Source organism: Stenella coeruleoalba, assembly GCF_951394435.1.
Source record: "Stenella coeruleoalba genome assembly, chromosome: 13".
In the NCBI taxonomy this organism is placed as follows: Eukaryota; Metazoa; Chordata; class Mammalia; order Artiodactyla; family Delphinidae; genus Stenella; species Stenella coeruleoalba.
The window spans coordinates 8831705-8845272 of record NC_137159.1 but is presented as its reverse complement, the minus strand read 5'-3'; the positions used below and the strand labels follow the sequence as shown (position 1 = coordinate 8845272).

General features: G+C 46.5%; 1 protein-coding gene across 8 annotated transcripts in view; it reads left to right on the top strand.

The window, feature by feature from the left end:
* VWA3B (von Willebrand factor A domain containing 3B) overlaps nt 1-13568 on the top strand; it is a 244818-nt gene that overhangs the window by 127307 nt on the left and 103943 nt on the right. For 7 of the 8 annotated variants that reach the window (XM_079941376.1, XM_079941377.1, XM_079941375.1 and 4 more), the window contains 2 exons: nt 4965-5155; nt 12737-12891. In XM_079941376.1, the coding sequence (XP_079797502.1) occupies nt 4965-5155; nt 12737-12891 (346 nt within the window). The remainder of the gene's footprint in view (nt 1-4964; nt 5156-12736; nt 12892-13568) is intronic. The other variant, XM_079941379.1, reaches the window with a different exon arrangement.

The window sequence follows — 13568 nt, the reverse complement described above, 5'->3', positions numbered from 1 at the left end:
AACGGATTCTACTTTGATTTTTACAAGCATTACAGGTAGGAAGTAAAAATCATTTTCAGGGGAGAAAGGGCCTAGAATTCATCAAGATTCTTTCCCAATCTCCCATGAACGTAATGGTTGCACACGCTAATCATCACTCCCAAGATTATTCAACAGTCCACTCGGGGCAGACTCTATAGCTGCCAGTTTGGACTCAGGCGCGTATTAGAGATGTGACGTCAGGCACGTCACTGCATCTCCTTGTACCCCTGCCCTCGTGTGTGCACCCCCTGGGGCACTCCAGAGAACCTTTACCCCAATCTGCCCGGTGAATCAGTTGTGCAGAGTATCAGTGGGTACCTTTCTCTGCCCTTCCATCTCCTCCTCCCCCTGGCTTGGCTCCCCTCCCAGTGCCAGGCAAACGTGCTCAGCCCTCGGTGCTTTAACAAGTGTCGATGAACAGAAGATATCAGTCCGTCAGCAAGTGCAGTGCACAAACTGCCCGGAGACAGTCTACTCTCCTGAGCCACGCTCTCAACACCTGTCTCTTGGGCTCCCGACCCAGGTGGGCCTCATCATCCCACCTTCAGAGAACCCTCAGTCCTACCAGCTGCTGCCTGCGGAGCCTGTTGAAATCTCACCCATCTCACCAGCAGGAGTGTCTGGATTTCTTTCCCTGGCAGTTGCCCCCTTTCTCCTTCCTCTGTCTCCCTTCCCAGCTGTCCTCAATTCTTCCCCCCCTTTCCTTCTCTTCTCTTCTGTTTCCCTCCTTCCTCCCTTCCCTCCTTCCTTCCTTCCCGCCTTCCTTCTTTCCCTCCCTCTTTCCTTCCTTCCCTCCTTCCCTCCCTCCCCTCCCTCCCTCCCTCCCTTTCTTCCTTCCTTCCCTCCTTTCTCCCTCCCCCCCTCCCTCCCTCCTTCCTTCCTTCCCTCCTTCCTTCCTTCCCTCCTTCCTTCCCTCCCTCCTTCCTTCCCTCCCTCCTTCCCTCCCTCCCCTCCCTCCCTCCCTCCCTCCCTTGCTTCCTTCCTCTCTCTTTCCTTCTCTCTCACTTGCTTGCTTGCTGTTGGACACCACTTCCAGCTTCTTTGTAACTGTCTCACGGTGCCACTTCCCACATGATGTGCTACTTTTCCTGTGCCACTTCCCACGTGCCACTTTCCACATGGTAGCCAAGGGCTGGTTTACTGTCTCATGACACTTGTGATAACAGGGATGTTGGACAGTGTGTACCAAGCTGTGATCTATCAAATAAAAGCCCTACAAAATGTTCTGTGGAGAAAGGGCTTAGACTAAATGCCTTTAGGAAATACTATGCATGCCTCTGCTCATGGTGAGACCCACTGCTGATTCCTACAACAAAGGCTTTGACAAGCCCTTCACTGAAAAACCTGTTGAAACTGTTTATTTTCAAGCTCTCCAAACTTTTTGCTAAGGAACCCTCTTTCTGAGTAATAGCCACTGACATGCAGTAGAAGTAGAGTCTGTGGAATACACTGTGGGAAACATTGAACTTGATGCTCTGTGAGGTTGGTTCCAGATCTAGAGCTGTAGTTTAGTCATTAGCTGACTGTTCCCTTGAAAGGCACATGGGCCATGGCAGGAATGAGGTGCTGGACAAGTAACTTTCAGTGGAGGAGGATGGGCCTCTTAGTCATGGTTCTTCAGAGACACAAAACCAATAGGATATGTGTATATTTAAGTGTGTGTGTGTGTGTGTGTGTGTGTATGTGTATGTATACATGTGTGTATACATGTGTATATAGAATTAGCTCACATGACTGTGGAAGCCAGCATGTCCAAAATCTGCAGGGCAGGCCAGCAGGCTGGAGACCCAGGGGAGAGCTGGTATTGCAGTTTGGGTCTGAAAGCAGAATTCCCTCTTCCTCAGGGGACGTCAGTCTGTCTTCTACTAATGCTTCAGCTGAATGGAGATGCCCACTCACAATACGGAGGATTATCTGTTTTACTCAGAGTCTGCTAATTTAAATGTTAATCTCACTTTTAAAATACCTTCATAGAAACATCTAGAATAATATTTGTCAGGTATCTGGGTAGTGTGGCTCGGCTGAGTTGACACATAAGATTAACCATCGCCAAGGGGAGGGTAGTTATGGTGACTCTAAGTCATTGATGGCTGTGAGCCTCTAGAGGAGGAGTGGGCACTGACGGACTGTGTCCAGTTTGTCTCTTTGCCGTGGCCCTGGCTGTAGCTGTGATGTTTCGAAAGCACTGGCCGGTAGGTCTTACTCCTTGAAAAATGTTCTGAGATTGATAAGTAGGACAGGGGCCGGGTGGCAGGTAAGTTATCCTGTGACATGGATGTGATCTGCCCATGGATTAGAGAGAATCTAGGATGCACTGTGAGGTCACATCTCTATCATACATAAAGGTATTATCCTTGGCTCCATAGGTGAGAATTTATGTAGCACATTTAATTAAGACAACTGCAGGGGAAAGGGAAGGACCCCTTAGTGACTTGTAATGAATGGATGACTCCCTCGCCACTCCTCTCCTCTCCATGGGAAAATGAGGCTCAGATGGGGGTGGTGTAATTAGCACTGAAAGTGAAAAGATTTCACCCTTTCTCTCCTTTCTTCAGCTTTGGGGCACCTATGCTCTTTGGTTTTGTATGCTTGGCTGCCCCTCCTTTCCTTTATGAAGTTCAAGTTGCTTTGGGGTCTTCCTCCAACCCCTTTTCAGAGGGTAATTGGGAGCCTGAATCATACCCTCAGGGTGACTGCACTGCCTGGTCCTGGGTGAAGCTACAGTCAAAACTTAGTCTCTGGCTCTTTAAAAATCCCTTCTTAGAATTTGTTTGATGTGTTTTTAGGAAATTCTTTTATGATTGGCTTGAATTTATAATTGATAAAAGGCTCTTGTCTTTTCAAAAGAAAGCAACCCAAAAGAGAGCAAAGCATGTGATGGGTGTGTGTGTTGCTATGGAAATAATTGAATGAAAACTTTATTTCCTGCTTACACCTATTGATCATAAAGGAGGGAGGAGAATAAAGTAGGAGTAAAGAGGAGACAAAGGCTTAGAATGTAATCAACAATAATTGAGGAAAAATGGTCACCCAAAGGGTTTCTCCAAGGAGGCTGACCCCCCTGACGAAAATGCCTCCAATTTCCTTTTGCTTTTTCCCTGCGATGCAGGAGAACTTGCAGGAGAACCTTGGAATCAGAAGCTCTGGGAAACCTCTGATTTCAGTCCCCTGTGCAGATTGAAAAGACACTTTGTGAATCACGTAGAAACCAACTGCTGACATCGGGGATGGTGTCCAGAGGGGCTTTTGATGCCAGATTGGTTTAAAGTTCAAAAGCCAAAATCAAGCTTCTTTGAGAAGTTCCAGCTCCAGTAGGTTTCAGAGTGCGTTATTTAAAAGCTGTTCTATTAAAATTTGAGGACATACGTAACATTAATGGACAGATCCTTTATGTGTTATTGAGAAATAATTGGCTCTCAAGTGTTTTATTTCTTCAAATATTATTCTAATTATATATCCCCTTAAATATAGTCATGGGTAACTATGGGTAATATTTTTGTTTCCCATTAAAAGTATAATTTAACATGAATCTGTCTGACAGAAGCATAAATGGAGCGATCACCGAATCATAATTTAGAAAGCTCTCTTCATCTCACCCTAGTGTTGGCTGCACAGTATAATCGCCTAGGGAACTTTGAAAAATCTCAACGTCCAGATCAGTTAAAACAGAAGCTAATGCATGGGGCCCAGGCATCAGTATATTTTTAAACTCCTCAGAGGATTCCAGTGTGCAGGGTTGAGAACCACTGATCCAAGTGAAAATAAACTCTGTAGGGCTGGTGGACCTGATACGTGGTAGTACCCGTTTTAAAAACCACCTCTCTGCACAGCACCTTCTCCCGGTTCTCCTGAGGCTCTACTGGTCCCACTGCGGCTAAGAGCTTCTTAGCCTTTCTGCCTTCCTTGCAGGGGCCTCATGCAGACAAATGTTATCGGCCTCTCTCTGGAATAAGAAAGCCCTCATTTGTAGCATCTGCTGATTTTCAGATTTTGTATTATGCTCCCGGCAGGCATGGTCAGTTTCACCACGCGCTACCACTGAGCCTGGAGTCGGGAGGGAAAGGGGCACAGTCAGCTCTCACGGGCCAGCTCCAGACACCATGCCTCCTCTGTGCCCACCCTCAGATACCCCACTCTCCCTTAGGTGGCCATAGGAGTTTTGAGCCACATGGATAGATACTTTGCTGTTTGTATGATAAGCTGGCTTCTCCGGTGTTCTGCTCAGGTAACATAACACCTCCTCCCCCTTAGAGAGTACAGATAAGATTTGGCAAACACCAAGGGAATGCGCCTAAGGCTAGGGATACTTGGGCAATTGGCCTTCTTGCTGTAATTGATCATGTGAGCCTGAGGCGCCTGAGCTGACCTGAGGTTCTTGAGACTGCAGAGTTGAGAGCCAGGCTCTGAATCAGGATAAATTCACCAAGTTAACAGGGGAGCTCCTGTCCCTGATTCCCCTCCCCACTCGTTACTACGCACTTTCACATAACTTTTCATATTGAGTCACTTCGACACCCTTAGGAAGGCCAAGCAGATGCTATCTGCAGGTGAAGAATTCCACTGAAGCTCAGAGAGGTTAAATGGGGTGACTCACCCAAGTTTGAGCAACTTGCCCAAGCTAGTAAGTAACGGGGCCAGGGCTTGAACCCAGAGCTTCTGACCCTACGGTTAATGCTCTCCTGCCTTGCCTATCAGCCACCTCCCCCTCTGCATGCGTCCAGTCAACTTAGGTAGCAGAGGAAGTGAAATGAAAAGTAGCAGATTCCTGCCTTCCAGTCTTGTGAACAGATTCTCTGCCAGTCCTGCTTTGGAAAGCATGCTTCCTGAAAAGAATGTGAGCTAACAAAGAACATGTTTCTTTAAAATATTAAGTTGAGGATGACATATGAAAGTCTTGTGTCATGTGAACGGCTGATGAATTGTGATTCCAAAACTACAATTAGGAGCAACCTCTGCCGAAAATGAGTCGAATCCAGAGGACACCTGGGACTCTGAGAAGTGGCTACAGAAATACGGTTTGAAATCCCAGAAGCTGTCATTTTATGATGTCATTGCTGACTGCTCCTTCCGCCATGCTGATGGAGTTGTTGATATAAAAGCCAAACCAGAGGACGAGTCGGTGCAGACCAGTGCGGTAAGTGAAGTGAACCCCTAGACGGGGATGCCCTGGGAGGGGCATCGAGGACCAGGGCTGGACCCAGGGCAGGACCAAGGTTGAAAGGCAGCATGAATGCTGCCTTTGAAGAAGGATGCCCCTCTGCTCCCTGCCTTACACTTTTCTGAATGCTACTTGTGGGAGTGGAGCTCAAGTCTGAGAATGGCTTCTAGATATAAGTGAATTAGACAATCATTATACATAAGCCAGGAGCTGTGCTTATGGAAATTCAGGCATTGTGTCAAAAAAGAAGCCCTTTGTTTCCCCGTATTGAATGGAAGAGAGAAACTGCTGGTGAATATGCCCCAAAGCAGGCATTTCTCCGGTCCTCTTGGACCGTCACTGTATTGGAGCTACATTATTCAAGTGGCTACCAGCCAGCATTTACTGGATTTCCAGTAAACATAAAATTATATTCTCTAAGGGATTATAGCGTGGTAAGGGTCTATGCTGTAAACTTTTGAAAGGTGTAGTTCCCTTGTGACAGTGGGTCTGAAAGGAATACAGCTTCTCAAAATGCCTGGCTCTGGCTCGTAGTGGAAGGATAATGATCTGTAGTAGTGGCTCCTAACCTTCAGGGTGCATGAGTCACTGGGTTGGAGGCCGGGCCCAGGAAAGTGCACTTATAACAATCCCCAGAGGATGCTGAAGCTGCTGATCTGGGAGCCACACTTGGAGAAACACTGGCGTGTAGAGCAGGACCCAGAAGACTGTCCGAAGTTTAGAATTAGAGAAAGACTGAAAAGTGTCTCCATATGAAACAGAAAATCAGGGTAAAATGAATATTGTAAATCTGTAAAACTGAGGGACATCTCTTTTAGAAGTTAGTGAAAACCCAGATACACACTGAAGTGAGAGCTAAAATGCAAGCCACGGAGCAGACATGTCAGTCACAGCAGCCCAGCAGAGACTACTTGGAGAGGAAGTCAAGGTCCTTCCCAAATGCAGTGTCCCTTTATGTATTCTCTAAGGCTCTGATTCAGTGTCAAGATCATCATTGCGAAACCTCTCAATCCTACAGAGGTGAAACCCCCGTCTCCTTGACACTCCCTCTTAGGCTGCATGGCCACTGGTTCCACACGTCCACCCGAGGAAGCGCTGTTTTCCTTTGGGGCCACGTTAGCCACATGACGTTGTGTTTTTGCCCCCTGATTGCCGTTTACAATGAACTGCAAGGAGGAGAATGTCAAAATTGAATGAGAAAAAATGCAGAATTGACGCAAGACTTGTTTCCTGGCTTACATATTGGGATCCAGAGTAATTGCTACATTGCAGGGAAATCTCATTTGTGGGTTTCCTCCCTCAGTACCGTTTTCTGCTTTTGTAGACCTTTTTCAGTAATGTTATTAGTTCAGGAAATCATACCTAATTAAATTTTCATTTTTAAAATACGTTAGGCCCTGAATATTTTAAAATATGAATTCGTGTCAATTTGAACATAGCTTACTGCAGGCTCCCAACAGTGTGGTATGCACAGGTCTTCTCTAATACTGATTTTTTCCTTTGCTTTCTTGACAAATTTAAATGAAATTTTACAGGGATGGTTTGAAGAATTTGGCTTTATAAATGGGGAATTTTACCTCAAACTTCTGACACTAACAAATTATAATAAGGTAAAAGTTGAGAAGTGTACAGTATAGCTGCCCTCGTTCACCAATGAAAAAGGGACAATTTTATTATTTATTTATTTATTTTTTTGTGGTACACGGGCCTCTCACTGCTGTGGCCTCTCCCGTTGCGGAGCACAGGCTCCAGACGCGCAGGCTCAGCGGCCATGGCTCACGGGCCCAGCCACTCCACAGCATGTGGGATCTTCGCGGACCAGGGCACGAACCCGTGTCCCCCGCATCGGCAGGTGGACTCTCAACCACTGCGCCACCAGGGGAGCCCGACAATTTTATTTTTAGTATTTGGGGATACGTATCTGAAACTGGATTTATACCTAAAACTGTGATGTGTGTATAAGGTAGAAAGAAACTGAAGCTGTGAAATAGGTTGATTCTTTAGGGTTCCCCCAGACTCCCACTGGGAAGGACCCCCTAGACTTTTAACTATAAAAACTGCTTTGTAGGTATGGATCCAGGAAATTGAGACACTGAGAAATAAATGACGAAAAATGCCTTGTTGTGTAGCATTTCTAAGATGGATGAGCAGGGGAGGAGAGGAGACAAAAATGCATTTCTAATTAGGGAATTTGCAGGCAAAGTCTAGTAACTTGATGTCTTGGGGCACCCCTTGAAGTCACGTTGCATTCATGGCCACTTATGTTGCTTGAGCACAAAGCCAGCCCTGATGTTCAGAAACCCACTCTAGTCTCATCACTTATTCCTCCAACAAATATTTATTGAGCCTTCACTATGTACCAGGCAGTGTGGTATGGTGGAAAGTACACCGGAGTTGAATGAGAAGACTTGGGTGTAAATACTGCTTATTTAGTTGCTAAATATTTAGTTGCTAAATATGAGATGTTGAGCAAATAATTTAACCTGTTTGAGTCTCACTCTCCACATCTGTAAAATGGGCGGTGTAAAGTCTGAATTTGAAAATTGCACGTATAAGCACGATGCCTGGCACTTAGGAGATGCCCACTAGATGTTGCCTTCCTTGTTTTCTTTATTACAAACACGGTGAGTCAGAAAGGAGCATTTATGGAATGCCTGCTCACTTTATATGCAAGGTGAATATTTGTGCTCTTGTATCACACATGAGAAAATGAAGTCCCAGGGCCTCCAAGGGGTTAGACAACTCAGCTGAGATCTCGTGGCAGGTAGAAGCAGGGTTTGAATTCACATCTGTTGGGCTCTCAACACTGTGCTTTTCCCATTTGGACACTCTGGTGCTGGACACCTGTGTTCTCGTAACTTCTGGTCTGGTGTGTTTCCATTTGGAAATGCACAGGGCACAGTTGGGAGATGCCACGTGATGGGATTCAGTGTAGGGAGCACATGGTGAGACTGAGAGAGAGGATGTGTTTCTCCTTCCATCTTTGCACTGCGGTGGAGACATGGTTCGCCTTCCTGCCTGCCTTGAGAACATCAGGACTGATCCCATTATGTGCTTCAACCCTGCCTACATCAGTCACCTCTGGACCCCTGGATTCTCATCCCTGTGTGGCTCTGGCATCCCTTCTGTGAGCCTCTTCCATCCCCCACTGACTCCTAAAACCCCTCCACTGTGCCCTCTGGAACTGGAAGTCATCAGCAGACCCTCCGTAGCCTCACATACTCTGAAATGTTCCCTTCACCTGCTTGTCTGGGTTCTTGCTCAAGGACCCTAGTTTCTCTCCCATTCTCCCTGGGTCTGTGGGCACAGAGGTGGGTGGTGACCTCCTTGCTTCTCTTTGCTGTTTCTTGATCATTCTCCCTCCCTCTTCCCAGGTCATCAGAATGTACCACCCAAGGTACCTTCTGTATCTGACACCCACTGAGCCTCAGGTCACCTCCATCCATCCTTGAAGATTATAGCTTCTGGCTTGCTGTCACTGGCTCCAGCTGTTTCAGTCCTTAGTGATGTCAGTTTTTTGTGGATGACCCTTCCCATACCCAGACCTTTCATTTCTCTGACCTGTTCAATGACCTTCTCCTCCATTCCTTCTCTTCCATCCTGCCATGGCATACCCTTGACCTCGTCATGGCAAATAACTGTGTAATCATAACCCACATAATCAATTCCAAAGGTCCCACTCTTTTTAGGTCATTTCCTCTACTACACTAATTCCAGTCTTTCAGCCCCATGGGGATATACAGCTGGTTGTTTCTGTGACCTTTTCTCTGTCCTCTATCCTTTGTCCCTTTCATAATCCTCAGCTACTCCCCATGCCTTACATTCTTGCACTCCTCTGGCAAAACCCCAACCTTTGTTAAACCCAGCTTTCTGCCTTATACTCGTGCAGTTGACTCTGATGAAGGAAACTGGAGAAAAACACACAGCCACCTGGTTTCACTTTAAATTCCCGACGTCTGATTTCAGGCAGATCTTTTGTGCCGCTGCCCCGCACTCTGCTCGGGTTTACCATCCACTGTGACTCCTGTTCTCTGAGACGCCTGCCTCCTCTCTCCTCACACCTCCAACACCTCCTCCTCCCCACCCGCTCTTAGCAGGAGACCTTGCTTCGCAGTTCACTGAACACTGAAGTGAACATCCGTGAACATTTGCCTCCACGTTACAAATCCCCGGGCATCTGCACCTGTACGCTCTACCCCTGTTTCTTCTAGGATGGCTGAATTGTCCTCACCAGCCAACCCTTCCACGTGTGCACTGACCCCTCTCCTCTCTTTCATCCCTTCTCCCCCTTTCTAGTCTGTGTCATTATTATTGTCCTCATTTCTAGATCTTTCCTGTCAGCATAAAAAACATGGCGGTACTTCTCCCATCTTAAAAATACAATTCTTTGACCCCCGTCTTCGTCTCTGGCTCTGCCTCTTCTGCCTGATTCCTCTGTTCATGTTTGGAACCCGATGCCTCAATAGTTTTGTAAATTCTTTTTCTCTAACCCCATAGTTCTCCCGTGCTCTCCTGAATATACGCCAATGAGGCAAAGGTCTCACTCTTTCCGAGGAGCCCTGAATTGCTAAATTCAGAGGTTAATTCTCAGTCTCTTTCTTACTTGACCTGTTATCACCAGTTGCTATTGTTGGTTACTTCCATGAAATTCTTTGGCTTGCAGAAAATACACTGTCTTGTTTTTCTGCCCAGCTCACTGGCTAACCTTTTTTTTTTTTTAAATCAGAGAATTTTATGAAACATTTTATTTTTTAAAAAACTTTTTATTGGAGTATTGTTGTTTTACAATGTTGTGTTAGTTCCTACTGTACAGCAAAGTAAATCAGCTATATGTATACATATATCCCCTCTTTTTTGGATTTCCTTCTCGTTTAGGTCACCCCAGAGCACTGAGTAGAGTTTCCTGTGCTACACAGCCGGTTCTCATTAGTTATCTATTTTATACATAGTATCAATTGTGTATAAATGTCAATCCCCCTCCCCCAGTTCATCCTGGCTAATCTTTCTCAGTCTTCCTTGTTGTTTCGTTCTCATTTTCCCAATCTCTATCTGCCGAAGGGCCTCAAGGCGCAGTCCCTGGACCTCTTCTCTATCTGCTCTCATTCTCTGGATGACCTCATCTGGCCCCGTGGCTTTTAAACTGTGTGCGTGCTGGTGACTTCCAACTTTAAAGCTCCAGCCCTGAGTCCTTCCCTGGCCTTTGCCGGACTACTTGCCGTGTTACTGGGATGTCTAATAGGCATCTGGAACCTAACACATCGACACTGAATCCCCATCTTTCCCTTCAAGGCTGCTCTCCCATAATCTTCCTCCCATCAATTTATTGCCACTCCACTCTTTTAGTTCTTTGGGCCAAAAACCTGGAGTCATTCCTGACTCCCCTCTTTTATCTCATACCCACATCTGACCTCTCATTAAATCCTGTCAGTTCTACCTTCATACTATATCTGTAAATCAGCATCTGGCCACTTCTCACCATTCCTACCCCTGGTCCAAGCCGCCTCACTGATCTCCTGACTCTGCCCTTGACTATCTACAGTCTATTCTCAGCAGAGTATCCACAGTTATCCTTTAAAATGAAAAAAGGGGGCTTCCCTGGTGGCACAGTGGTTAAGAATCCACCTGCCAATACAGGGGACACAGGTTCGAGCCCTGGTCCGGGAGGATCCCACGTGCTGCGGAGCAACTAAGCCCGTGTGCCACAACTACCGAGCCTGCGTTCTAGAGCCCGCGAGCCACAACTACTGAGGCTGCGTGCCACAAATACTGAAGCCCGCACGCCTAGAGCCTGGGCTCCGCGACAAGCCACCACAACAAGAAGCCCGTGCACCATTCACTGAAACTAAAGCCTGCGCACAGCAACGAAGACCCAACGCAACCATAAATAAATAAATTTATTTTTTTAAAAAACCCGAAAACTGGTTAGAAATGAAACTTTTAAATTGTGAGTAAGACAAGTATAAATTGTGTCATTTTTCTAAGAGAATAGATCTGGAAAGTTCTCATCATAAGAAAAAAATTGTAACTGTGGGGTGATGAAGGTTAACTAAACTTACCATGGTGATCATTTCCCCGTATATCCATATATCAAATCATTATGTTGTACACCTAAAACTAATAAAATGTTAAATGTCAGTTGTATCTCAATTTAAAAACATTGTGTCGCTTCTTATGTTAAGGCCCTTGGATGGTTCCTTTTTTCATTCAGAGGACAAGCCAGAATCATTTCCGTCAGTGAGCAAGCTTCACAGCATCTGCTTCCTGGTCCTCCTCCTCCTGTTTCTCTGGCTTCATCTTGCTCTTTCCCTCACTCACTATGTTTCGGCTATACTGCCCTTCCTAAAAGTCTACAGACATGCTAGGCAAACAGTTACCTAAGGGCTTTTGTCATTGATGTGTCCTCAGACTCCCCCTAGACCTCCGAAGGGCCACACGCTTTGTTCCCTCAGGTTTCAGTCATATTTCATCTTCTCTCTTTTTTTTTTTTTGCGGTACGCGGGCCTCTCACTGTTGTGGCCTCTCCCGTTGCAGAGCACAGGCTCCGGACGCGCAGGCTCAGCGGCCATGGCTCACGGGTCCAGCCGCTCTGCGGCATGTGGGATCTTCCCGGACCGGGGCCCGAACCCGTGTCCCCTGCATCGGCAGACGGACTCTCAACCACTGCGCCACCAGGGAAGCTCTCATCTTCTCTTTGAGGCTTTCCCTTCTAGGTTTTAACTTGCCCCTTCCCCTCCCCTGTCCCTCAGCATTCTCTCTTCTCCTTCCTTGCCTTATTTGTCTCCACAGCATTTGTCATCCTCTGACCTGCTAGATGAGTATTGGTTTATCATCTGGCTCTTTTCCTGTCATGTGAGCTCCATGAAGGCAGGGATTTTGGTCTTCTTTTATGGACTGTGTTCCTGGTGCTTGGGCCTGGCAGAGTGGTGCTTGATGCATTTATAAACTGGTTGGGTGAGTGATAGAGACAGTCCTTTGGAAAGCTCTCTTTGTGGGAGGACTTTGTCCTTGGGCCAGTTCCGTATGTCCAGGAAGGACCCTAGATGTGGCATGGGGTTCTTTACTACTTTTCTTCATTTGGCGCTGGGAGTAACAGTGGAAAGATGCTTGGGGTGTCTTAAGTCCCACCTCCTCTAGATCTCCCTGACCCTCTAGTCCATTGTGAACTCTTTCTTCTTTGCCAGAACTTGCCCAATCATTACTGTCTCAACCCAGGACCAGGTACTGGGTGCTAGTGTTCTACACTGCTACTTTCTCTGTGTTTGTATATGTAGGTGTGTGCCTGTGTGTGTGTTTAGCATCTCCCTGCTGGAAACATTAGCTTCTCTGGGCACAAATGGGATTGCCCATGTCTTGCTGACCGACATTCACGACACCCAGCGCAGGGCTCCATATGGAGTAGGCCCCGGTAATAAGTTTGGTTGAACCAACTGTTGAATGATTTTATGGTGGGAGCGAGTGCTAGGAGCTGTGCAATAAGGCAGGGGTGGAGGTGCCATCTGGGGACTTTTCTTCTTTGAAAGGTTTCTGAGTGGCTTCTGTCCTGTGTCTTTTCCTTAGGAGACCAACAAGAAGACAGTGCATGCGAAATACTGCAGCAGATTTGTCCATGCTCCCTGGAAGGATGGGAGCTTGGTCCACGTCTGCATTACCAAGGAGAAGTACACATGGTACAGTGCGAGAATTCATGCAGTCCTGGCCCGGATCCAGAGGAGGTTGGTGTACTGCATGAGGGTACATTGCATGATCCAGCCTCTCTTGAAATGCAAGTCTGCTTGAGCCCTTGGTAAAGCTCAACCAAGAGAAATGGCCAGTAAGCATTGTTACGTCAGGGTTGCCATCTGATGGTTTGCTGTTGGCCTCATTGTTAATAACCAAAGGGGATGTTTGGATGCAGATTCTGAGCTGCCTTGATGCCAGTGCAGACTCTGAAAAACAGCAGACAAAGATGTAGTTATCATGTTGATTGTGCATCACTGTAGGAGGCAAAGGAACACTTCTGCTAATGTCTTGCATTTTCTGTGGGCCTCAGGTGTATAGCGGACTGTATGACACCTGTCCTCTGTACTCTTGAATATTACCTTTCAAGGCAACTGTTACAATGTTGTGAAACATTTATATGCAATGGAATAATATATATATACATATTAGAAATCTGCTAAAAATAACTTCATGTGCTCCCTCTCAACCCTGCTGGTTCTTAAAATATGGTAATGCTCCTAAGAGTCTAGTGTACTAGGCTGTGACCTCAACATCAGCTCCATGGGGTGACCTAGCTCAACGCTTTCATCTCGCTGATGCCAAGGGAGGTGCTCTAGATGATGCTCTAGAATATGAAGACCACGTCCATTTAGGTGCATGGGCCCTAAGGTCAGGTAGAGCTGGATTCTAA